Below are 27,331 nucleotides of genomic sequence, written 5' to 3' on the forward strand. Positions count from 1 at the left end.
TACCTAAAGACTCCTCGGATCCGCCTGAACCGAAATGATCAGCACTCGGAAGCGGAACCAGATATGCTTGAATCTACACACAGGGTGCGGGGAGTAAAGTGAGTATTCCAACTCAGTGAGTAATAATCATAAATAAAGACTGAAAGCAGGAAATCACGTAAGGCACAAAAGCATTCTATAATGAAGCAGTAAAACTATTAAAACAGTAAACTAGTAAAAGATAGGTAAAATCCTTTAACTCAAAATTAACTTCATGAAAAGCCTTTTTCAACAATTAAGAAGGTAATTGATAGTCAATTATGAAAAATAAACACATAAAAGTTCGCCCCTCGAGTACAGTATCAACAAATCCACCTCTCGGGCAACATTTCAGAACAATACCAGCCCCTCGGGCAATCACATAGAACAATACCAGCCTCTCGGCCAATCACATAGAACAATACCATCCCCTCGGGCTCAATCTCACATCACAATGGGTACCCGCACTCACTGGGGGTGTACAGACTCCTAGAGGGTCCCCTTACGGCCCAAGCGCAATATCAAGTCATCTCGTGGCATCATAACTAGTCCTTCAGCCTCATATCAATCAAGCCACCTTGTGGCGTACATATCCCAGGCCCTCGGTCTCATAATCAGTATCAAATACTTCCTCACAATATAGGCCCTGGCCTTACTCAGTCAAAATCCTCAGAAGCCACTCAGGCAATAGTAAAACATGATTCTCAACCCAAAAACATCATTTAAAAGATCATGTAAATGTTAAAAACAGAGTAAACATGGCTGAGTACGAAAAACAGTGAAATATAACATGACTGAGTTCAAGTATAAAGTCAAAACAGTGAGGAAATACCAGTAAAAATCCCCGAAGGGTTCAAATAGTTGGCACAAGGACTAAATATGGCATTCAACCCAAATCATGATGATAGCACATAGATTTTAGTCAAATACGTGGTAAAATAGTCATTCGGGACGAACTGAGTCACAATCCCCAACAGTGCATGACCCCACGCTCGTCATCAAGCATGTGTGTGACCTCAATATAGCACTACAATGTGTAATCCGGGATTTCAAACCCTCACAACATTATTTGCAATCATTACTCACCTCGAACCGGCAAAATCTCTAGCTCGCGATGCCTTTGCCTATCGAATCGGCCTCCACTCGCATCGAATCTATCCAAAATTAGAACGAGGACGTCAAAATATGCTAAGGGAACGAAGCCCAAGCAAAAATAATCAAAATATGATACAAATCCCGAAATTACCAAAACCCGACCCCCGGGCCCACGTCTCGGAATTCGATAATTTTTACATCAATAGATTCCTTATCTCCCCACAAGTTCATATATATCAAATGTTCTGAAATCCGACCTCAAATGGTCCTTCAAATCCTCAATCAAAGGTCTAAGTTTCCAAGCCCTAGTTCTTCAATATTTAGCTTACTTTCTATGATTATTTAGGTGGAATTCACATTAGAATCGAATTTTAAGTCCAAGAATCTTACCTACAAGTGATTCCCCTTCAATCCCTCTTCAATCCCCTTCAAAAACTCCAAAAACGACCAACAATGGAAGAAATAAACCCCACATTCGCGGACAAGACGACCTTTTAAACCTTCTGCCCAGGCCTACATTTCTTCATCGCGATCGCGAAGCACAAATTCTCAGCTCCCAAAATTAACCCTATGCGAACGCGTAAAATCCCATGCGAACGCGATGCTCAGGCATCTAACACTACGCGATCGCGAACTGGCTACCGCGTTCGCAATGAACAACTTCAAGCCAAAACCCCTGGTCCACTTAACTCTACGCGAACGCGACCCGCTCCACGCGTTCGCGATCAACAATGCCTTCACCTTATGCGATCGCATCCCCAGCTTCGTGAACGCACTAAGAAAACTGGACTGCCCCCACAATAGTTCTATGCGATAGCGAGACCCACTACGCAATCGCGAAGAGTAAAAACTCTGCAATAGCTGAACTCCAAAATTTGCAACTCTCCAAGGCATGAAATGGTCCGATTGACCATCCGAAACTTACCCGAGGCCCCCGGGACCTCAACCAAAGGCACCAACATACCCCAAAATCTCATTCAAACTTGTTACAATCTTCTAAACACCTCAAACAACATCAAATCAACCTAAACACATTGGATTCAAGCCAAACTTTCTAAAATCTTTCGAATTTTGCTTTTGATCAAAAAACCAACCAAACCACGTCCGAATGACCTGAAATTTTGAACACTCATCCCAAATGACACAACGGAACTACTGAAACTCTCGGAATTCCATTCTGACCCCTATATCAAAATCTTGCCTACCAACCGGAAATCACCAAAATATCAACTTCGCCAATTCAAACCTAAATCTACTCCGAACCTCCAAAACTCATTCCAATTGCGCTCCTAAGTCCCAAATCACCTTCCGAAGCTAACCAAACCCTCGGAACTCACATCTGAGCCCTCTAACACATAAGTCAACATCCGGTTGACTTTTCTAATTTATACTTCCTCAAAAGAGACTAAGTGTCTCAAACCTTACCAAAATCATTCCGGATTCGATCCGACCAACCCGATACCACATAACACGGATACAAAAAGCATAAAGAAGCAAAAATGGGGGAAACGGAGCAGTAACTCATGAGACGACTGGCCGGGTCGTCACATTAGAGTTGCTTGATTTTGATCTAAATCAACCTAAGTGTCTCAGTCTCCCCTAATTGTCCTCCAGTCTTATGTTTAAAATCATCATTACAAAGTCTGCATTTAACTCTATGAGTACCTATTATTTTGTCAAAAGAATTTCAAACCTTACTTCTTTTTCTCCGATTAGTAGTCGGGGCACAAATGGTCTACTACTAACACCGCGACCACCACCCCTGCTACCAACTCCAACACTACTAGGTGTAACTAGTATCTCAACTTCAATTTCCAATTCATTATCTACTATACCGAAATCTTCCTGTAATTGTTCATAATTTATATTATTATCAGGTAATATTTCAAAAATATGTGTAGAGTCATTTAAATTACTACCAGATGTTGGAGTAGTACCTCTTTTTCTATTTCCCCGATTACCTTGATTAGTAACCTTATTACAAACTCTTTTTACAGCATTAAACATATTGTGAAAATTTAATTACAACCAAAAATTAAATATGCTAATAAAATAGTAAATAAGAGAAAGAGTTGGAGGGAGTGCACCTAATTTGGCAATAAATTGAATTCTTGATGATTTCGCAACTCCAATGTTACCACAAAGAAACGTCAATTGTTCAAAGTTTGAAGTTCAATTGTTCGAACTTCAAATAATAAATAATACGATAAATTAAATTTAAAAAAAATGAGAGCCAAATACTTGACTGCACTTTAGGTGAAGAATGAGAAAATGATAATTGAGAATATGAGTTTGAGAAATGAGAGATGAGTGAAGAAATGAAGAAGAGGGGATGTATTTATAGTTTTTCAAAGGGCTAAATTAGTAATTACAAAAGTATTATTTTATAATAAAAAATTGTCCAAAAAATGGCTATTTGTGCAAAACAGCCAACGGTCAGAAATATTTAAAAAAACTTTGAATTCTAGTCGTTAAACCGGTTCGGGCCGGTTAACCGGTTCTACAGGGATTTTGTTTTATCGGGTTTGACCGATCTGGTTAACCAGATGAATATACGTGAACGGACCAACCCCCTTACCCCAATCCAGCCCACCTGGCCCTCTAAGTACCGATCTGGGCCGATCCAGGTTTGAACCGGTCAGGGCCGGTCCAGAAATAGGTTGACTCGGCCCGTTTGACACCTTTAAGTAAGACTATGAATTTAAGGCTTTTAAACACAAAATAGTTTTGTTTATAGATTAACATAGTCCTCTTAGAAATTACTAATGATTAGTAATTTCATTATCTTATACGCTTACTTCCATAAAATGAAATATTTGGATGCATAGTTATGCAATTGGATAGAGAAAGAAAGTCCACTCCAACATGTAGAAATGGCTGAATAATACTTTTGAGATAGTGATTTATTCTTGGGGAAAGTCCAAAACTATCCTATGGTATATTGTTTACTTCTGCCACTCGTTATACTTTTTGTCCAAATCTATCCCTACCGTTAACAAAGTTTGCATAATTGCCCCTAACCCTAACAGATCTACAACGTGGCAGCTGACCCCCTCAATTTTCTGCATGTCAGCTGCCAAGTCAGAGTCCATGTCATTATTTAAAAATATATTTTGTTTATTACACTTATTTACTAAATCAACAAATTAAAAAAAATCTCCAAAAAGGTTGCTTCTTCTTCCTCAATGCTTCTTCATCTTTGCTTCAAATATTTCGATCCAAACAAAATTTTTAACCAAACAGACTCAGATCATCCACAACTTTTTCACATGAATATTCCCAACAAACTCCAAAACACTTAGCTCAAACTTCAGCAAATCAGATACCCATCTTATGTTTTCGAGCTCTCTTACAATTCCTTCAATGGTGATTTCAGCAGGTCCCACACACTGCCAGTTTTGGACTCCATATAACTCTTTAAGACGATCCAATTAGTTTGAAATTAATACATTAAACTATTAAAATAGAACTTCCATACCACTACTCCAGATCTAAATCTCAAATCTCTTTCCAATCAAAATCCAGAATCTTTTTCTATGGAAGTTCGAACTCAGTATGGATTGGTGTTCTTAGCAGCGTCAACCACTTGCTTCATCTTCCTCTACCTCTTTCTTCAACCTATCTTCTACTTTACCGCCTAATACAGCGGCGGAGCTATGAACCGGCCCCAATTTGGACCGGCCATAGGTGAGTCGACGAACCGAAAATATTTTTTACCTCCATCGCCACCTTCTGCTTCCAAATCCTTACACGGTGGCAACACGCAATTCCGGCGGGTCGGTTCGTAGAGTAATACACGTATGTTGAATGTATAGCATTTATATTTGGGAAAACAACAGAGATATTTACTTTTTATTTTAGATTCTACTTTTTATTTTGATGGATCTGGATTTGATTTATGTAATCTCGTTTGTGTAAGTTGACATGCTTGAAAATAGCTTAGTTATGTTGCATATTACTTTTGACCCTTAATTCAAATGCAGAATATTATAGGGGTTAGGTGGGACCTACTGACTTGACAGCTGACATGTAAATAATTTAGGGGGTTAGCTGCTACGGTGTAGATTAAGGGTGTTAAACGGGCCGGGTTGACCTATAACTGAACCGGCCCACACCAAAAAAATTGGAACCGGACCGTCCCGGTACATAGGGGCTGGGTGGGGCTAGGTAGGAGGGGTAGAGGGGGTTGGTCCGTTTATTTTTTGGTAACGGTTAACCGGACCGGTCAAACCCGGTCCACGTGAACAGTACTGTGTACCGGTTTAACCAGCCCGGACCGGAGCGGGAAAATGGCTATAACTTTTTTTTTTGTTTTTTTTAATTTTTTGAATTAAGTGGGGCCCACTAACCGTTGGCAACAGTCAGACCTGGAATTGATCCGTTGGCCAACAGGTCAATTCCATAAATAGCCTCTCTTTTTTTAATTTAAACTTTTTTCAATTTACAAAATTAACCTTCTCTAAAACTATAAATACCCCCCTCCTCCCCTCTTCTTCATTTCTTCACTCAACTCTCATTTCTCAATCTCAATTTCTCTCTTTCTCTCATTCTCCAATTTTCAAAACTTCAAGTCTTCAATTCATCTTCTAATTTTATTTGGCTCTTTTTTCTTGAATTTAATTTATCGTGTTTTATCATTCGGATTTTGAAGTTTGAACAATTGAACTTCAAAATTGAAATACTTGCTTGATGTTTGTTCGTGGTAACATCGGAATTGCGTAATCAAGTGCTCAATTTATTGTCGAATTCGGTGCACACCCTCCAACTCTTTCTCTTATTTACTATTTTAATTGCATATTTAATTTTAGCTTATACTTTAATTTTTACAATATGTTTAAGGCTGCTAAAAGAGCGTGTTAAAGTGTTACTTGTAGGGGAAATAAAAAAAGAGGTAGTCCTTCAGCATCTGGTAGTAATAGTAATACCTCATTAACATTTATACATGTTTCCGAAACATCGCCTAATGATAACATAGATTATGAATAATTACAAGAAGATTTTGGAATAGAAGATAATGAATTAGGAATGGAAGATGAGATACCAGCTACACCTACTAGTGCTAGAGCTAGTAGTGTTGGAGTTGCTACAAGGGGTGGTGGTCGTGGCACTAGTAGTGGACCACCTGTGACTTCGACTACTAATCGTAGAAAAGAAGTAAGGTTTGGAATTTTTTTAAAATAATAGAAGGTACTGATAGAGTTAAATGCAAACTTTGTAAAGGTGATTTTAAACATTTGACTGGAGGAAATTTAGGGGGGACTGGGACGCTTAGTCGACATATGAGAACTGAGCATCCCATAGAATGGGGCACTGATGGTGATGGAAATCAAACAACTCTTAACCCTACTACTGAGGTCTTGTGAAATATGATAAAATGAAGGATCGTGAGGAGTTAGCAAAAATGATTTCTTTGGGTTGTCTACCTTTTTATTTTGTTTCTTCATCATATCTTATTATGTATATTCAAAGAATTTACAATCCTTTATTTAAAGGTATCCCTAGAAGTACTTGTAGAGCTGATATCTTTAGACTTTATGGACAATATCAAACATATATACGTTATTTGTTTAGCCACCTTCCTTGTAGAGTTTCTCTAACTTCTGATATTGGCCATGCTGTTAATGGAAATGATTATTTGACAATTACATGTCATTGGATAGATGATACTACTTGTATGCAAAAACGTATTATCGCTTTTAGATATGATGAAGATCAGAGTCATACTGCTGCGTTTATAAGTAGTACTATTTGTGAAGTTGTTGAATTTTATAATCTCAAGCAAAAAGTTTTGTGTATGTCTTTTGATAATGCTTCTAACAATAATGCCGCAATTTCAATATTAAAACTGCATTTGTAACCACCTCTTGATGAAATTTTTCATATTAGATGTGCATGTCATGCTTATAATTTAATTGTTAAAAGTGGCCTTGATTTATTTTCAACTGAGATTACTCATGTTAGAAGAGCAGTTGGTGTTATTCAAAGAAATAATAGACAATCTAGAATAAAGGAATTTAAGAATAAGTGTGTCCAGTATAACCTTAAACCCAGATTCATGCTAGACGAAATTGTTACTATATGGAATTATACATATATATTTTTAAAATGTTGCTACAAATATAGATTCCCAATAACTGAAGTTGTTAATGCGCATTGTACTGATCCAAACCGTATGTTAACAACTACTACTTGGGATTTCATTAATGATGTTGTTAAATTTTTACATAAATTTTATACAGCTACTGTTGCGTTTTTTGGAGCATATTACCTTACTGTTACTATGGCTTTAGTACATATAGCTGAAATTTCTTTTCTATTCTTTGAATTTAAGAAGAAAGAAAAATATAGGGATGTTGTTGAAAAAATGCAAGTAAAGTTCAAAAAATATTTCTTTCCAATTCCTCCGATTTACTTAATTGGTGCTGTTTTAAATCCTTCTATTAAGATGTCTGATTGTCACCAATTAATGAATGCTTTATATACTTATATGGAGATTGGACCAACTGAAACCCCATATTTATATGTTTGTATGAACAAGCTAAATGAATATTTACAACAATTATATAATTATTATGCAAATGTAATTGATGATGATGCTCGTACTGTAGGCAATGTTAATCTCACTATGCACTGTACCACTTCTGCTACTGTGGATGATGAAGAAAGCCTTGATAGTTTTAATATTTTTTTCTACATTTTCTAACACTCAAACCAGTAGCAGGAACATTGATGAACTTCAATTCTACTTGCAGAAGCAAAAGGAGTCTCGCACAAAGGAATTTTCACCGTTAGGATGGTGGCATGAGAATGGAAAGCAATTTCCTATTCTTTTTGCTATGGCTCGGGACGTGCTGAATGTGCCAATTTCTACTGTTGCATCGGAGAGTGCATTTAGCCAAGCAAGACAACAACTTGGAGACACATGTCACTCATTGGGAAGCAATGCTTTGGAAGTTTTAGTATGTTTCAGAGATTGGATTAGATCGGAACGAAGAAATCAAGGACGTGAAGATGTTGATAGTCCAGAAGACGAGGAACTTGGAGATATATTAACACATGGTAACCCATCCGAATTTAACACTCCAGAAGAAGGTCACTCAGTTCATATTGATTATGAAGAACTTACTAAGGCAATGCAAAACCTTTGAATTTACTCTTTTTGGGTTAATTTACTTGTTGTTAAATGTAAACCTTTCAATTTGTAAGTTTGAATTTTGAAATAAATGTAGCACTTGCAATTTATAAGTGCAATTTTTTCTCATCTTCAATATATTCTTTATGTTAATACTTTGTATTAATATAACTTACAATAGTTATACAAAATACAAAAAAAAATAAAAAAATATACTAAACCCGGCTCGGCCCCCTCAACCCGTAACCCTTACAGTTCAATTTTTACCCCGATGAACCCGAACCCGTTAAGCCTCAATCCGTAACCGGCCCGGACCATAACCCGTACGGGTCCAAAAATTCCAACCCAACCCGACCCACCCGTTTAACACCCTTAGTGTAGATCTGCTAGGGCAATTATGCAAACTTTGTTAACAATAAGGATAGATTTGGACGAAAAGTATAACGGATAGCAAAAGTAAACAATATACCATAGTAAAACAATAATTTTGGACCTTTTCCCTTTATTCTTTTCTAATTTGTAAGAAATAATTCCTATGATACTTCTTGTTGTTTAAAAATAATTGGACAATTGTACTTTGTTTGTGAGAAAAGAGAAAAATGTCTTTTATGAGTGAAATGAATTGGTTCAGGATTTATGTGGAATAGAGAATTGAGTTAATTAAATGGGTCAACAAGCATCATTTTTCGAAACTTACACTTTTGTTAACTTTTAATATATATATATATATATATATATATATATATATATATATATATATATATATTATGAATTCATTGAGATAGGATATACGCGTAACACCCGTATCCTAAGACTTTGTAGTATTATATACGACATTCAATTTCCAGATCAAATTGGGATCAAATTGAACATTTGAAGAATGAAATTGAGAAGTCTGAAAGATATAAGGATGGCAATGGGACGGTGCGGGTGTGAGGCGGGCGGGTTAAAACTAATTTTTCAAAATCTAATGCGGGGCGGTTGCGGTTCCATTGCGGTTCCTTGCGGGTTTACTCTGGAAATCACTATGGACTGTACAAATGTGAGACATTATTCATTCTTTTCACTTTTTCCTTTTAACCAACCCTCAGCACTATCTTTTTTAATCTCACCCTGAATATAGCCGGAATCAAGCACCCTTTAATTTTAATGGGAAAATTTATGAACATGTTTTTTTTTGCCCTAAAAATTTATTAGTTAATCGATCAGAGTTACTGAGAAGTTGAAAAATTTACCATATACTTAGAATGATTTTGCCCGGTTTGAAGGTAATAAAACTATATAGATACGATATGAATAATAAATTCAAGAAATCTTTTTACTGCATGCAAAATTTATTAAATTTAAATTCAATAAAATAATTTGGACTATATTTTAAATTCAAGATATATTGGTCCAAATAAATATATGGGCTAATATAATTGAATTAACTATATAAGTCCAATATATATGGATTAAATAAATAAGTGTTAATCCATTGGGCTACCCATTTAATTGGGCTAAAGTGATGAGCCCACTTCATTAAGCCCAAGATGTCATCTTCCTAGAGGCCCAGTTTGGTGCTACGTGTCAAATGACGTGGCGCGCCAAGTCAAACGGAAGAGCCAATAGGATCATGCCACGTGTCAAAATGACAAAGCATGTCAAGTCACATTAAAAGGCCAATGAAATCGCGTCACGTATGCAAGTGACATGTTCTGGTGAATCAAATACCGCCATGTCACACTTTAATTTGATTGGTCGGAAAGAGTTTGTTCTTATCATAACTCTTCTCTTCCACAACTATAAATAGGGGTATTCATAACCCAGAAAAAACACCAGAAGTTATAATAAGAAGCAAGAAAGAGCTCGTGGATCAAACATTGCAAATTCCTCCACAAGTTTCAAGCTTCAAGCAATCAAGTTCAAGCTCAAGAACGAATAACAAATCAAGTTCAAGCTCAAGAACGAGGAACAAAGCAAGTTCAAGTTCAAGTAATGAAACTCAAGATCAAGAACGAAGCCAAAACAAGGCGTTCAAGATCAAGGCTACTTGTTCGTGATAAAATTCATGGTAACAATCAAAGTGTTCGCAACGGATAAATCAAATTCAAATTCAAGATCAAGCTTGAAGACCCTTGAATTTATATTAGAAAAGTAGAATAAGAGAAATCATAGAGATTGTAACACTCAAATATTCGAAATAAAATACTATGATTGTTGCGATATTTTCAGTCTTGATTTTATTTTCTCGACGCAATTTATTGTCTACAAATTCTGGCACGCCCAGTGGGACCAGTTCTGCCCTTCATCTCTTCCTCCTGCAAATCGAAACTGCAAGCTTCAAAATTTTCTATTATGATGATGGGGTACTTCAAGTCTCGTCTTCAAGTTTCTCCAAGGCTACACCCCGACAAACCTTGAAGTAGGGGGCATTTGTAGACATTGAAATCTTAATGGATCAAGCTAAATCCTAAATTCAAGATACTACAAGACCTCTTAAAATTCTAGGAGTCTGCCCGTGTTGCTTGGAGGCTACTCTACCAAAACTCTAGGTCACTCTTATAAAAAGGGTTACATAATCCTTTAAAAAAATATCTCAAAAATGGAGATCGTCTCAAATCCTATAAACTTTTGGGATATTCATAAAGAGATCAAAATATGGCAGGATACTTCTTGACAATCAAATAGTTCAAGAAGCTGGAGATCAAATACATCCCCAGGAAGTTTGCATTATCCTACATTTGAGAAATACGCGGCTTCAGCCCTCGAATCACAGAGATAATCAGGAGAGAAGAATCAAGGAAGAAGGTACGCGACTATTACACAATCGACCTGTAGATAAAGAACTGAGATGACAAAGAAAGATGCGAAAAACTTTTGCTAGCGAATGACTTGAAACACTTTCGTGTGTCTAACTATCAAAGTTGCTTGACTATTAAATAATGTATCACATTTTCTATTATAATTTCTGAAAATAAAAATATAATAGTTGGATATGAGGGATTTAAGAAACTGAAAAAATAAAATATTAAACTTGTGCTTTTTCAGCAAAAATAACAAATGAAAATAAAATACGGGGCGAGGCGGGTCTTTGCAGGGCAGTGCGGGTTGGGTTGAAAATAGAAAAAACTGCTATGCGGGGCGGGATGGGGGTTGAAATTTTGCGGGTTAAGCTCAAACTCGCCCCACACCCGCCCCGGCCGCCCCATTGTCATTCCTAGAAAGATACCTACATAAAATAGTTAGTATACCAATGTGCTACTGACCTTACAGATCCATTATGCCATCAATTCGGAAAGCAGCTGACCATCTTTTGCATCGAGTAGGAATAATTGTATCCACGTCAAGCCAAAATATAAAGATTCGATGTCTTCTCAAACTTTCAGAGCTAATACAAAAGCAATTTCTCTTAATTAATAAGGATTTTTCAGCGTGGTGGAGGGTGTGTTCAATAAGGATTTTATTGAAGATGTAATAAAGGAAAATAAATTATCCAGTCCACTCCGGGCCAATGCAGCGAAGGCAAAAGAAATTTGGCAGAGACGTTAAGCCGTATTTCTTTGTGTATTGAAGCATTTTCGACTCCAGGCCTGTTACTTTTATGTGAATTACTTATGTTACTCCCTCAAGATTTTTCTGAAGCATGAAGAAGCTCTAGCTCATAAACTTGAATGCAGGCAAAAAGTCAAATAGCAGCTTATCCTATTCAGCACGTGAATTCTGGAATCAATTGTGATAACTGAGATTTCAACAGTGTAAGTTTTAGGCGTCTACAATTTGAAATGTAAATGTGATTACACTGTCCAATATGTCTCCATAAAATAACTCAAACTGCAAAGTAAAGGCAGCTTGTTTTTACCCAACAAGAGAAAGGCAATAAAATCACCTAGACCACTACATCTCATCCATCCAAGAGGTGCGACATTCATCCTGTCAAGTTCTTCCCCTACCCCTAGACCCCATACCCAAAATAATTGGGACAAAGAAAAAAATGAAAACTGACCAATAACTTTTTCTACTTATCCAAGATAAAGACATGGACAAATACATATATTTACACTGCCCTTTATTGGCTCCTTATTCAAAATGGGGTGAACAGAATACCAGCCAACCAAAATCGGCTAGAGTTCCAATTATTTTTTAGAGAACACCCAAAAGAAGAGAAATAACAAGAAATCTAATCTTCCAAACACCAACATCTTAGGGCCTAATGTACACCTATTTACGGGCAAAGCTTAGCCGAGCGGAACAAAGAGAGCAGAGTCGGAATTATAGATAGAATGCCAAACTGTCTTGGCATTCTTAGAAACTTGTTCTGATTAGGCATTACATGAAGAATGCCAAACAGTATTAGGACTGGTTTTTAACTACCCTAACATTGCTATAAAATCGTTTTAGGTCCTTGATAGCCCTTTCCTCTATCTGTATTGAACGGATAGACGAAGGTGTTTCAACTTCTGGTTTGAACCAGCGACTCGGACAACTAGATTCTGATGGTGAGCCTTGACCCGTCATCACAGAGAAGCCAGTAGTTCTTGTCTTTGGGCTATGAGAGAGGGCCAACGGTTGCTTTACCTACAGCAAAATATTCAGCAGATAAAAGCCAATATAGTCTTGTGTCAGGAACAAAAGACATGCCGGATTGTAGGATTCTGAAATCAAATGCAGTATCGGAGGAGGCTAGGTAGGGTAGAGAATAACCAACCTGCTGCAGTTGGATGTCCCTGAGAGATGGACGTAAAAGAGGAGGCGTACCGGAGGCAGCCCAAGGAGGGGTGTTCTTTTCCACATCAGAGACAGGTGCTGTATGTGACATGGGTATCGGATTGGACTGTAAAAATGAACTCAACCGTAATTTACCACCACTACTATCACCAGAGGGATCTTCTACCAGGTCCCTGGGCTTCAAGGGCTTTGTATCTATTACTTTGCTTTGCTCATCCTGTATTTCTCGAAGAGATGCAGAGGTTTTCGTAACCTTAGCACCACCCCAAGCAGGGCCTTCACTTTTTTGCACAACTGGTGGTGGAACTACAGCTTTGGGAACATCATCAAGAGCACCACTTAGAAACATGGAAAGTCCACCTTTCCTATTTTTCTTCTTTGATGCTACAGCTGACGAACCTTTACTATTAAGGCTGTTTCCAAGGTCTCTCTTGATGATAAAGGGAGAATCTTTTGCATCTTGATTGGCTGCAGCTCCTTCCAAACCTTTGTGGTCATCCTACAATTGGAAAAGAAACTATTAAGAAGTAAAACATTTCCCCAGTCAACATCAGGAAGAAAATCAGTATGCGGAGTCTGATGATCCAATCAGAGCAGCTTCCATGTATAAACAGCAGTGGGGTTTTGCTGAAATGACTTGTTAGAGGAAACCACAAAGACTAGTAAAAATACATCCTTAAACTAGTGGCGATACATATGAAGTCAAATAACCAGATTCAATATATTATTAGATATAGAAAATAGCCATATATAGCAGCAACAACAACTACTACACCTCAGTTCGAAACCAGTAGGGGTTGGCTATGTGAATCCTCACTGACAGTGTTCCCCATTTAAATTCATCTCAGGCCAACATTTTACAAAACAAAATAGAAATGAAAGGTACTAGAAGTTCTCTATATTTACTACTGGCATAGAAACCTCTAATAGGGCTAAGAAGACTCCTAAAAGTAGCCATATAGCAGCTCTGACATTTTCATCAACACACTACTCACTCAATATAAAATTATGAAGTACAGAAACCAGGCACTCCTGTAACCGATAATCTGACACTAATCAACCTGATCACCTTAAGCTATCAAAAGATATTTCTCACTTTTCACTCTCCTCGTAGAAGATTATCCTCTAACAGCTTAAAACAAAAAACCTTAACATAAATGGATGATATGTTTAAATCAGTATAAATAGGCATGGAATCTAGTTTACAGTCTTCAGATCACCAAGAATTGAACAAATAGAAATGGTTAAAAACCTCACCTCGTACTGGACTTCAGGAATTTGAACACCCAAGGCACCCTTTCTGGGGCTGGATTCTGCACTTTCACATTTATTGGACGCCACCTCCACTGGTACTGCCTTTTGTTTGCTCTTTCTCCTTTGCTTCTTGGGTACGTCCACTTTTTTACTCCCTTTTCCATCAGCAAGAACAGAGGATGAAACTGTTGATTGGAGCGTTTCTACTGGGACACCAAGCTCAGCAAGAGACTTCTCCAATTCTGGCCTTGTCTGAAGCTTAGCAATTTGCTGATCATCAAGAGTCTGCCCCTTGAATTGCTTATCTTCAAGCATCTCAATCTGCTGCAACTTTTTCCTCAAAACACGTACCTGTTTCAAAACCCCGTCTTTCACTTCATCAGACTGTAGAAAGTTATCTAATCTCTGGTCTCTCTCTTGTCTCAACATTGGCCTGTTTGTACAGTGATCACGCGTCCTAAGAGACTCAATATCATCATTATCTTCTTCACTATCTACTATGGCAGGGAAGGGGGCAGTAGGAGTTGGAAGCCGACGATAACTCCAGGGTTCAGATGACTTCATATCCCACACTTTCTCGAGCATAACCAATACGTCAACTGAAGTATTTGCAACTGTATGGCCTGAGACTGTAAATATGTAATCAAGATTGCGGATTGCAATATCCTGCAAAAAAAATTCCGCTTAGCTTCTATAAGACTATCCATAAAATAGTCTTGAATGATGAGTAATATAGAAGTGACAGCACCTGCAACCCACCAATGGGTGTAAGGTATTAAAATAAGTAATAATAATAATAATAATAATAATAATAATCTATACTATATTAAAAGCACGAAGGTCCTTAGCGAAATGTCGTTCGCCTTTTTTACCCTTTAAAAATAAATTTCAAACTAGATGAACTTATAATTTCATTATTTCCCTAATATTTAGGGATTTGAAATCAACTAAAATTTAGTTATTAAATCTTTTTTTATTTGGACTATTTTTGAACTATATTGTAAGTTTAAATACGTAGGACCTTAAAATTAATTACTAGAATATTTCCTTATATAAATCCAGGGTAAAAAGAATAGAGAATTTACAACTAAAACCTAAACGAAGTCTAAACCTAATATATAAGTTAATAGAACTCTAGGACTCAATTCTTTGTCTTTGGAACTCTTCTGCTATGGTTACGATTTTTTTTTTCTGCCATTTTTCTCGACTAGGTATGTTTTATCTCTTTTTCTAATATTCGATGTTTATACTTTATTTGGACAAATTTTTTCAAGATATAGTTCATCTTCTGCTATGGTTTAATTGATTTATAACTGGTACATTTTATTCAAAAGTCACATTGTTCTATAGGTTATGACTATCTTTGATAGTTTGAAAATATTATTTTATTTTATTATCTTGGTGATTAGCTCTTCTTAATTGAGTTTGGAAAACTATTGTCAGGTTGGGAGATAGAACAATAGACACTTCAATACTATTTAAAATTGTGGAATTCAAACCCGATAGGAACAATGATAGATAGATAGATAGTGGTATTCCAATTGAAGAGATCAACAAGAATGTGAATGGCTTCTCGGAAACCATTAAGGTTTCGACTAGCATGCTAAGCATTACCAAAATATCAGGATGACATGAGCAGTAACGTTGCAGAAATTTATCAGCCAACCCAGTAGCTCGAATCAGAGCTCTGGTATGTGTTTTTTTAAACTATAAGTAGCTCTGCTGCTAATTTTTTGTTCATATATCATTATGTAATTTTTAAAAAGTTTATCCTAACAATATTTAGTTGGGTAAATTGATTTGAGATTCTTGACCCCAGCAGAGACTAAGTTATTATCCTTAGTTGTTAGGGCGTCTCTTTTGTCTTACTATTTTTAATTGAATTACTCTACTCACTCTATAATCTATATCCGAAGAAGAGGGAGAGGACATCGAAAAATTCTAGAAAGAAGGACTCTGGTAAGGGATGCAGCATGTTGTTTGATACATTTTTAAAATACGTTGTCTGCACCTTAATGCTCTATAATGATTTTTACAATTGGATATAAAACTTAACCTAATTGACAATGTTCGTCACCCTCGTTTCTTTAACATATAGCTTATTCGGCCAAATTCTCAATAAAAAAAATTATTTTTTGAGTTGTTTATAATTTTTATAATATTATTTATTGATCAAAGAAATAGAACAATTTAATTTTTGCTTGCGAGAACAGAAGATTTCTTGATTTTGTTTGTATCTTCTAAAATGAACTTAAGATTAAAGATTGAGGACTTATGTTATTATTGTTCCTTTATTGAGTTAGCTAAATAAGATCAACAATCACCATTTTTAGCAACTAATATTTTTTAACTTCTATTCTATAACTCAAACACAATTTATTAATATAATATTTATGTAATTTTTTTAAAATTATCCATTTACTAAGACGGAAATACACGCGCAACGCGCGTACACTAAAACTAGTAATAAGAAAAGGTTAAACAGCTAACCAAAGATTGTAAAGAATCTCCAGACTAACGATTATAGTGAAAACACAGTCAATAAAAGAATTTGAGCTCGATTACCACTCCATTTGTATCAAAATCATGTCTTACAGCAATTTACAATCCACCAATAAATCTGATGTCAAAAGAAAAAGAATTAAAGTCGGCCGGGCCCTTAGCGAACAGCAATCTGCATTGGGAATGACAAAAATTGACAAGACAACCGGTTTTAACCTTTTCAGCCTGACCACATTTTACTGCAAAAGAAACCTTTCTGACTAAGTGATTATGTTTCATTGGAAGGAAACTAGGATAGTAAGCTGATCTAATACGATGTATTTTTTACCTTCCCCTCCGCTTCCCTACCCATAATCTCATGTTTTTTTTCAGTCGGATTATATTGACAAATCTGTCTCCAAGTGGCGAATCAGTCACGACTCTCAAAACATGTAGGTTTTCAAGCAATTTTGTTCGTTAGCCATGTATTGGTATAGATGCAATATCTTGAAAGGACAGAGCTCTATACCCCTGTGTACACTACCACACACGACTCAGTAGCAGCCAAAGAGAAGCAAAAAGAGGGGAGAAAAAGAACTTTCAGAAGCAAGCCCAGACTGATATCTCATGTTTTGCAGTCTAATGGAATAAGCAAGGGTCAATCATATTCGAGAACAAGCACCTAAACTCTGAATCTTTTGGCAAATAGAGCTACAGAACAAAGTCACGAAAAGAGAGTTTAGAATACGCTACAGTTATAATTGTGAAGTACTCTATCATTAACTTCAAAACTTTATAAATTCCTGAACCTTATACTACAGCATAACCTCTCCTCACTAAAAGATCACAAATGAAGCACATAGAGGAACAAGAAAATACCTCGCAGTGTTTTCTTAGATCTTCTGCCCCTAGTGAATCCGAAATTTCCAGCAGTTGAATAGCATTCCGTGGCTCCACCAAATGCTCTGCAGCCACCGTCTCACAAAGGCTCTTTAAGGCTGGTGCAGTCTTATTTTTGACTGTGTCCTTTTCTGAGATAAACAGTACTTCCTCTGACTCAACCTCATCAAACATAAAACCTTGATCGAGTTCATCTGTATCACTTTCCATCTTCGGCTTGAGCATAGAACCATTCTTCAACATATTGGGTGGGTAACCAGGATGATATAGAGAACTAATGATCAACAAATGGGTCTCCCCAACAGAAATTGAAGTTGCCTTTTTAACCCCATGTAACCGAGTTAAAGCAGGTGGTTTCTCCTTCCCCTTCTTCCCATCCCACATATACACATCACCTGTCACAGTAACCGCAGCTGTCCAATATTTCCCAGCCGAGATGCACGCTATATTTGTACCACATAGTGAATATAACTACAAATAATTAAGATATATTAGATGTTATTCACAAGAAGTGCTAGAAACTGTATACACAACATAGACAGCAGCTAAAACCTGTTGACAGCGCAGATCAGGATCAGATGACACCCAATAAAATAATGTGCCATCCTCTGTAAGAGCCATACTATGTGTAGTCCCAGCAGCTATTGCAACCACATGAAGACGTTCCTTACGGTGAAACTTCAACGGGATGTTGCCCATCTTTTTTAGATTCCGGCCAATCACAACTCTCTTTGGAGTAACAAGCCGGTGGCCCCAAGTGAAAACCTCTCCATCAGATCCAAGAACAACCGTATGATACTTAGCTGCAGAAACTCCAACAAAATTCTTTCCCTTCAAATACTCAACAATCCTTGGGGCATAGTTAGAAGCCGAGTTAGATGTTCCGTAGCCTAGCTGACCCTCCTTATTGCATCCCCAGGTGAAAACCTCACCCAAGTCAGAAACTACAGAAGTGTGCTTGTTTGCTGCAGCAACAGCAACTACTTTTGACCTCAGCGAACTCACTCTACGAGGTGTGGGTTGAGTATCTACTGAAGTATACCCAAGTTGACCCTCTGCACATCATCACCAAATGAATCAAAATGCAACCATGAAAGCCAAAAACACTTATTACAAATACCAGTTCCTATGCACTAAATTACAACCAAAGAGGAAGCATGACAATTTTGATACATCTAATAACGTCAATGACATAATTATTGACAGCACATTACCTGCTTGGGATAACTCACAGAGTTGGTAAATATGGTAATGTGAATATCAGAAAAGCATTTACCTCTGTTGGAACCCCAAGTGAAAACTTCTCCAGCCTCTGTTGCAATAACAGTGTGATGTTTAGCTGCAGCAACAGCTTTCACTCGACGTGCCCCTAAACCAGAGATCACTTGTCGTGGAGTTATTACCGCAGCTTGGCCGCTGGGAGAACATCGAATATCAATTATCAAACATAGTCGACACTTGATACCAGGAAAGAAACTAATTAACTATGAACATATACTGCTAGCATGAGAAAATTTAAGTAGCAAGGTTAAAGAACAGAGTAAGAAATGAAACCAAAAATTATTACATTAAACATATAGGTAAAAGAGCATACAATTCAGTTAGAAAACATTATAATTCTTCTTAATAAAATTTTCATAATGCAAAAAAATATAGGATATACACTACATCCCTCAATATAAGCAAAAAAAACATACTGCTGGATTGTTCTGGAAAGTCAAAAGCTTTCCTCAAATTAAGTTTACCTATGTATATCAAAGTCTGGGTGCCCAAGACGGCCACCTCGTCCAAAACCCCAAGTATAGAGTTCTCCACGGGCAGTGACGGCTGCACTATGAAATTTTGCTGCAGAAACCAACTTGATGACTGACCCATGAAGAGAATCAACTTTACAGGGTAACTTTTGAATGTGTGCATTTCCAGTCCCTAGTTGATAATTCACACCACTTCCCCAACTGAAAACCTCCGTAGCAGCTAAAAGAAAAAAAAAACATACAAACGGCAAAGAAAGTCAACTGCTATCTACTATGAAATGAATTGAAGAGAGAGTTCACAGAAATTGAAATGTCTTCACATCTACCTGAATTTTTGTTTTCAAAGCCCTGTAAAACAGGTCCTGACAACAAATCAATGGGAGTTCTAGATTTGGTGTCTTCCAAAGTGATAGAAGCACCAGACTGTAGAAGGATGCTAGCAATAGCAAGATGACCAAAATGCAGGGCGCGATGAAGGCTACTCCATCCTGATTCCCCATCCTGACACGGTACACATAGATTTCATAAGCAAATGTACATCAAGCTTTTCTGAACAGACGGGATCGAATTGAAAAACTGACATCATTGAAGATCGATAAACATTTCTTTTTAGGTCAGAGGTCCATAATCATTGTACTGTACTGCTAAGAAATTCTGCATGACTGGATTCCTTCCACTTTTTATTTTCTGAACCTTATCTGGATTGTGACATATTTTTCTCTTCTAACTTGTCATGAAAACAAACTATACAACATTGACGACCATGCCCTTCAGTTTTGTGCTCAAATAGGTCCTACAATCTTTCAAGTTATATTGATCTTCAGACATGCCATAAAAATGCAGTTTTTCATTTTTCATTCCCTAGTAGTAGCTTACCTGACACAAATCCCCAAGAAAGACGGTCAACGCACACACACATGGTTGGTAAGATGCACCAAATATCACTCCATAGTTACCAACTTAACATTAAATAATGTTTCAGCAAAGACTAAGAACAGGCATATTTATCAAAGTAGCATTGTCCAGACAACAGAGTTCACCATCAGAACATTTGCAAATTAGTCATATGACAAGACACACACTTAAAAACAAGAATTGAAATAACTAAGCCATGAATATGCTGAATTTTTAGATCATTGTCCACCACAATTTAAGAAAAATGCAAAAGTTTAAAAAGGGGAGAAGAGAAGGGAAAAGCCAAAAAAATGTAATAAGTTACTCACCCTATCATGTGACGGCTAAAACTATGAGAGCAACAAGTCAGCATGCACGTATAAATGACATTAAAAAATTGATATGATCTAAAGGATCAAAAGACCAACACACCCTCGCATCAGGGTCTGCACCAGCAGCAAGTAGCCTCTTAACTATTGGGACATGATTTCTCCAGGTTGCAATATGGAGAGGGGTAAGGCCAAAGGCATTCCTAATGTTGATATTTCCCCCACTCTTCTTAAGGAATGCCAAAGACGAATCAAAATCAGCTACAGACCCATCTTGTACAGCAGCCCATAGATCTTTGGAGCATCCACTGAATGAATGTTTCCTAGCAGGGATGTGCTGCTGCTTCTGACATGATAATGGAACTATGTCCTCCATTAGCTGATATAAGTTAGTCCGTATTGTTTGGATGGTTCTCTATCACTCACGATAGTCCGTATTGTTTGGATGATTCTCTACCACTCACGACCGCAAAGACCTTTTGCCAAAATTATGTACTAGTGAATAATGTTCAAAGTTCTTCCAAGTTAGTATTTCAGAGTGTCCAGCAATGAAATCAAGACATCCTGAACCTGCAATGAGACGGGTTAATCTATGTATTCTTTAGAAAGCCAGTTCCATCAACACCTCACGCCATGAATAAACACCACTGAAAGAGTTTTTGGTATGGCCTGTCAAAGAAAATGCCGAAATATGATTACCAGATTGTTCCTTATCAACAAAAAATATGATTACCAGATTGTTTGACAGAGATTCGCTCGTGAGAACATACATGTTTATTCTTAATGTTTATCTATTTAGTCCAAATGATCTAATCCACATATATACCAAAATTAACTAATGCTTCTTAATTTGATGAACACTATAATGTTCAAAAAACAGATATTTGAACATAAAAAGAAGATAAATAAATCTCGAAAAGATACTCAACCATTGAATATGAGTGACCACAACCACTGATAAATAGCATTTACAATGTTCTTCACAAATGCAAACATAAACTACGTTCCTAGAAAGCAGCTTCAACAACGTGAAGGAAAGTGCAATCTTGTTGTTGAGAACTTGAATTAATAGTAAGTGAGAACAGAAATTATTTGAACTAATCAAGACACCAGCAGAACCATCAAGACTCAGTAATAAAATGATAGATTAAAGTACATGAAGATACAAAAACATCATGCACACAAAATTGAAGCAAAACCAAGTTAACCATAAATGAGCCCAATTGGGATCCACAGTTGGTGTACGATTACATCAAATCAAATCTCTAAGAACCAAATCTGCACATGCAGATTGCTACATACAAGAATTTGGCTCAAAAAAGCAAACTTCAGCAGTAAGCAAAGCACAGAACCCCCCCCCCCCCCAAATAAATACATCCAAAATGTCAGTACTCAGTACGCACCATCTGAAAATGCACACCAAGATTAAATCTTTTTTCCAAATTCGACAACTGGACAGCCCAATAATAACACAAAATTGGTCATTAACAGGTTTAAAAAAAAACAGATTGAAATTCAAGAAGATGTGCATAAAAATGTCACCTTTGACTGGTTAGATGAAAATCCCCAATTTAGCAAAAGATCAAGTCTCTTTTCTCTCTCTCTCTTCTCTCTCTTGAATAAATATGAATGTATATTAAAGCTATGAGAAGGTGAATAACAGTGTGAAAGATTTTACATGTTTTTAGAGAGAGAAGAGAGAGGAGAAGAACCGGAGAATATACCCTATTGAAACCCAAAAATATATGCAATACAAAAATAGAAAAGGAGAGTTTGAAGAGAACTCCGATGCAGTTGGAGGGTAATATGGTAAAGTAATTAAGTGTAAAACATATGGACTACAATGCCCTTTGATTTTGTCTTATATTACGATATTTAAGTATGACGTAGTTTTCGTTGTTTGAGGTGCTGCCCTTTCTATTACATGAGGCCACGATTACGCTCTAATGTGTCGTGTTGTACACTTGCCGACGTGGCTTTAGCATTGGGTGCCACGTTGGATATTTACATCTTATTTATTTGTTTTTAGAACTTTTTCCATAGAAACCGCTGAAGTAAACAAAAGAGGTTCTAGGAGAATTGTCCATTTTTCCATTCTTTCCGCCAGACTTTATCGTATTACCTTTTTCAATCTACAATTAATAAGTATATTAATGTGTCTTACAGGATCCTTCTACTGTTGCCTCTGTTTACGTTTAAAGATGGGTAATAATTAAATTTATACGTGATTTTAAGGATATGCGGATTAATTCGATACAAGTAATTATTGACGTTGTATAAGCAATTAAAAAATAGAATAAACAATCAAAACAATGATGATAGTAAACTCGGGCTCGGTTCAACGCTTAACAAGAAGCTCGCCTTCGATTCCGGACCAGTGCTTATGAAGAACTTATGAACCAAAACAAGAACTTTTAAATCACCAGAGAAAAATAGATGTATATTGCATTGGTATACGTGTTACAATGTGTCTAATGAATAGTAAGCTTCCCTTTTATATAGTAGGAGAGTTTTACCCTAATTACAATTCTAAAAAAGGTAAAAATCTTTCTTCTCGCTAATCACTGGTCTACCGCTGATATTGATCCAGTAATAGCCGGCTATCTTTTGAACCAAAGATTCTGCCCCGAATGGTTTCCGCATGTGCCCTCGTGAACTTCTCTCAAGATGTATTCGGTATCTCCCTGCTCCAAGCATATGGCGAGTGGGCCATCGAACGTTCTTCTGTACAAAGTACCTTCTGACAGGCTGAACTTGTCCCCCTTCGTGCGTAAAGCTCTTGAATTTTAGGGTCCGAGGGTAACTTCCAGTCTTCAAGTAGTCTATGTACTTGTTTATCCAATCCCAAGTTAAACTTAATGAATTTATTTCGGCGTGGCCTTCTTCCACTACCGATTTCATGAGCTGCACGACCGTTCCTGAGTTGAAGTCGTAATCATCAACCGATGACCTCAAGTTATCCAGAGCATTGGCCTTGCTATTTTGATCTCGAGGTACATGATGAAGGGCCAATTCCTTGAATTGATGCAGCGCCACCTGCAATTTGTCTAAATACCTTCACATTTGTTCCTCTATTACTTCGAATGTTCCATTGACTTGATTTACTACAAGGAGGGAATCGTATTTAGCTTTGACCACCTATGTCCCAAGACCTTTGGCCAATTCGAGACCTGCAATCACGGCCTCATACTCGGTCTCGTTGTTAGTCAATTTTATAGTTCGAATAGACTGCCTGATTATGTTTCCCGTAGGCAGCTTCAACACGATGCCAGTCAGGTCCCCTTTGCGTTCGAAGCACCATCTGTAAAGAGGGCCTAAATTCTCAAGGAAGTCCTCAAGGCTAACAACAATTCCTTTTTGACTTCGGGTATTAACGCTTGCATAAAGTCAGCTACAAAGTCTGCCAAATTTTGTGATTTTATGGTAGTTGGGGGTCGATATTCAATATCGTATCCGCTAATTTTGATGGTCCATTTGGCCAACTAACCCGAGAGCTCGGGTTTATGCATAATATTTCTCAGTGGGTAAGAGGTTACGACACATATAGGGTGGCATTGAAAGTATGGTTTCAACTTTCTGGAGGCGCTTAGCAAAGCGAGCGCCAATTTTCCAGGTGAGGATACCTTGTCTCGGCCTCACCTAGAGTTTTACTAACATAATAAATAGGAAATTGCATACCTTCCTCTTTCCGGACTAGGACTCCACTTACCGCCTTCGGATATCGCCAAATAAAGGTACAATTATTCATCCGCCTTCGGAGTGTGGAGTAGGGGTGGATTCGAAAGGTACCGTTTGAGTTCTTCCAAGTCTTGATGGCATTCCAGGGTCCAAAAGAAGTTATTCTTCTTCTTAAACAGTGAGAAAAATCAATGGCTTTTGTCCAAGGACCTCGATATGAAACGGCCTAGTGCGGCTATACGCCCGGTTAGCCTCTAAACAACCTTAACTCTATCCACCACAGTGATATCTTCTATGACTTTGATTTTATCGGGATTAATCTCGATCCTCCGGTTGGATACCATGAACCCAAGGAATTTTTCGAATCCGACCCCGAATCCATATTTTTCTGGGTTGAGCTTCATATTGTGTCTTCTCAATATGTCGAAGGTTTCCTACAAATGTTTCAAATGGTCCTCTGCTCGCAGGGACTTAACTAGCATGTCGTCAATATATACCTCTATTGATCTTCCTATTTGTTCTTCGAACATCCGATTTACTAGGCGTTGATAAGTGGCACCAGTATTTTTTTGTCCGAACGGCATTACATTATAATAATATGTGCCGAATTTAGTGATAAAGAAAGTCTTTCTTGATCATCCGGGTCCATTCGGATTTGGTTATACCCAGAGTAGGCATCGAGAAAACTGAGTATCTCATGCCCGGCCGTCGCATTGATATCGAGAGTGTGGACATCAAAATCACCTCGTCGACCGCAAACATTTCTTTTGTGACCGGCTGCTCTCTATAAATCATCTTGGTTCCTCCTGGTGTGGGGAACTTCAACACCTGGTGTAATGTCGAGGGTGCCGCCCTCATATTGTGAATCCATGGCCTTCCGAATAGGCATTGTACCTCAAAGCCCCTTCGATCACATAGAACTTTATTTCCCGAATGGTCTCTGCGGTGTTCACTGGTAGGGTTATTTCCCCTTTAGTAGTTTCACATGCCATGTTAAATCCATTTAAAATCCGTACTGGAGGCACTATTTGGTCTTGTAGACCCAACTGCTCTACGACCCTCGACCAGATGATATTGGTCGAGCTACCTGGATCAATCAACACATGTTTAACTCAAGATTTACTTATAAGTATAGATATTACCAGTACGTCATTATGTGGTTGCAGGATGCCTTCATCGTCCCCGTCGTTGAATGAAACGGTCCCCTCCGAGATATAATCTCGAGTTCGTTTTCCCTTGTAATGGACACCTTGGTGCGCTTTAACATTGGTCCTTAGGGGACGTTGACTCCACCAATGATCATGTTAATGGCATGCTGACGTTCCTCTTGTTCAGTCTGTTTGTTGGAGTCCCTATTCCTAATATGATTTTTGGCTCGATCACTTAGAAAATCTCGGAGATGCTCATTATGGAATAATCGGGCCACTTCTTCTCTCAACTATCGGCAGTCCTTGGTTCTATGGTCGTGAGTGCCATGGTACTTATATATTAAGTTAGGGTCTCTCTAGGTAGGGTTGGACTGCAATGATCGAGGCCATTTGGTATCTTTGATGCACCCGATGGTAGATATGATGTTGGCAGCATTGATACTGAAGTTGTATTCCGATAGCCTCGGTGCCTCCCTGGCCCCGAGTGGCCTATCGAAACCATTTTTGCTCATGATTCCTCAACTACTGTGGCTTTGATCGTTCCTTTTCTTGTTTTTTGCAGGGTTATACCTAGATCTGTTACCCTTTTGGTCTCCGTTATATGGTTGATACTGATCTCTGTTCGGTCTTGACTCATAATCGACGACTCTCTTAGACCTGTTGTTAGTTCTGATGGGATAAACGGACCCGGAGGGAGCCCTGAGCTGATCGTCTTCGACTCTGATTTTTGATTGGTACCTGTTATGGACATCAGCCCAAGTTACTACCAGGTATTCTATCAAATTTTGTTCCAACTGCTGTGAAGCCAAGGAGTTTCGGGGGTTGGTCCTTGGGTGAACATCTGAACAGCCCAATCGACCACGACCAGAGGCAGATCCATTTGTTTCATTTGAAACCTCGACACAAATTCCTTGAGCATATCACTATCTCTTTGCTTTACTTTGAAAAGGTTTGATTTCCTAGTCTCGGCCTTGATAGCCCCGGCGTGCGCCTTTACAAAGGTATCTGCAAGCATAGCAAACGAATCAATAGAATTAGGAGGTAAGTTGTGATACCATATCATTGCTCCTTTTGATAGGGTCTCTGCGAACTTTTTCAGCAGAACTAACTCGATTGCATCATCTTCTAAGTTGTTCCCCTTGATGACACACGTGTAGGAGGTCATGTGTTTGTTTGGATCTGTGATTTCATTATACTTCAAAATTTCGGGCATATGGAACTTCTTTGGGATTGGCTTTCGTGATGCGCTTGGGGGGAAAAGCTTTTGGACAAATTTCTTGGAGTCTAGGCCTTTCAATATCGGGGGCGCTCCTGGGATTTGATCAACTCTGGAGTTATAGGTCTCCACCTTTTTGTCATATGCCTCAAATTTCTTTTCCCCCGATTCTACCCGCTTTGTCAGTTCCTGGAGCATCTTAATTATTTCGAGGTTGGCTTCAGGCTCAGCTTCATCTGGCCTCTCCATGGCTTGCTCATTCCTTCGGGTGTTTTCTTGGGATTGTTCGGGCTCAATTCTGCTGGGGGCACGGCTTCGGTTCCGCAGCTGTGCTATCGCCACCTATTGAACCTGTAACATTTTGAAGATCACCTATAGATTAATTCTATTTCCTTTCCCTTCGAGCGTAGCTCGAGTCATTGGTCGGGCTACCCGGCAAACGATGTTCTCAGGATCGGTCGGCAGGTTGGCGTCGATGGCCACATGCGAGTTGGCATCGATTGGGGCTGGGACTCCGTTGTAATCAGTAGGAGGCACCTCGTTACTAGGTGCAATATTATTGTTTTTGCCATGATGGCCAGACTTACTATCAACATTGAAATGAGAAAACTAAGAGTTCGACATCCTTAGGTAGATCTGAAATTAAAACCTTAAAGAACAAGCGTAAAATATAGTGTGTTATGAAAATTTGTATCAAACTACCACTATCATCCTTAACCCCGCGG

The 27,331-nt window shown here is 37.9% G+C and overlaps 1 protein-coding gene across 2 annotated transcripts; it reads right to left on the minus strand.

The window, feature by feature from the left end:
- Nucleotides 1-11,948: 11,948 nt before the first annotated feature.
- LOC107820260 (uncharacterized) lies at nt 11,949-22,356 on the minus strand. 2 transcript variants are annotated; one of them, XM_075244010.1, is made up of 11 exons: nt 22,107-22,291; nt 21,968-22,015; nt 20,668-21,233; nt 19,668-19,842; nt 19,333-19,561; nt 18,864-19,003; nt 18,140-18,642; nt 17,567-18,058; nt 14,210-14,872; nt 12,933-13,451; nt 11,949-12,802 (listed from the first exon to the last, which is right to left on the minus strand). In XM_075244010.1, the coding sequence occupies exons 3-11, from the start codon at nt 20,938-20,940 to the stop codon at nt 12,578-12,580; spliced, it is 3,219 nt and encodes a 1,072-aa protein (XP_075100111.1). In that variant the 5' UTR covers nt 20,941-21,233; nt 21,968-22,015; nt 22,107-22,291; the 3' UTR covers nt 11,949-12,577. The 2 variants fall into 2 exon arrangements, with proteins under 2 accessions (XP_075100111.1, XP_016502008.1); XM_016646522.2 differs by lacking the exon at nt 21,968-22,015 and having other exon boundaries at nt 22,107-22,356.
- Between the last annotated feature and the right edge of the window lie 4,975 nt (nt 22,357-27,331).

The sequence above is a fragment of the Nicotiana tabacum genome, chromosome 22, assembly GCF_000715075.1.
Source record: "Nicotiana tabacum cultivar K326 chromosome 22, ASM71507v2, whole genome shotgun sequence".
NCBI classification, from domain to species: Eukaryota; Viridiplantae; Streptophyta; class Magnoliopsida; order Solanales; family Solanaceae; genus Nicotiana; species Nicotiana tabacum.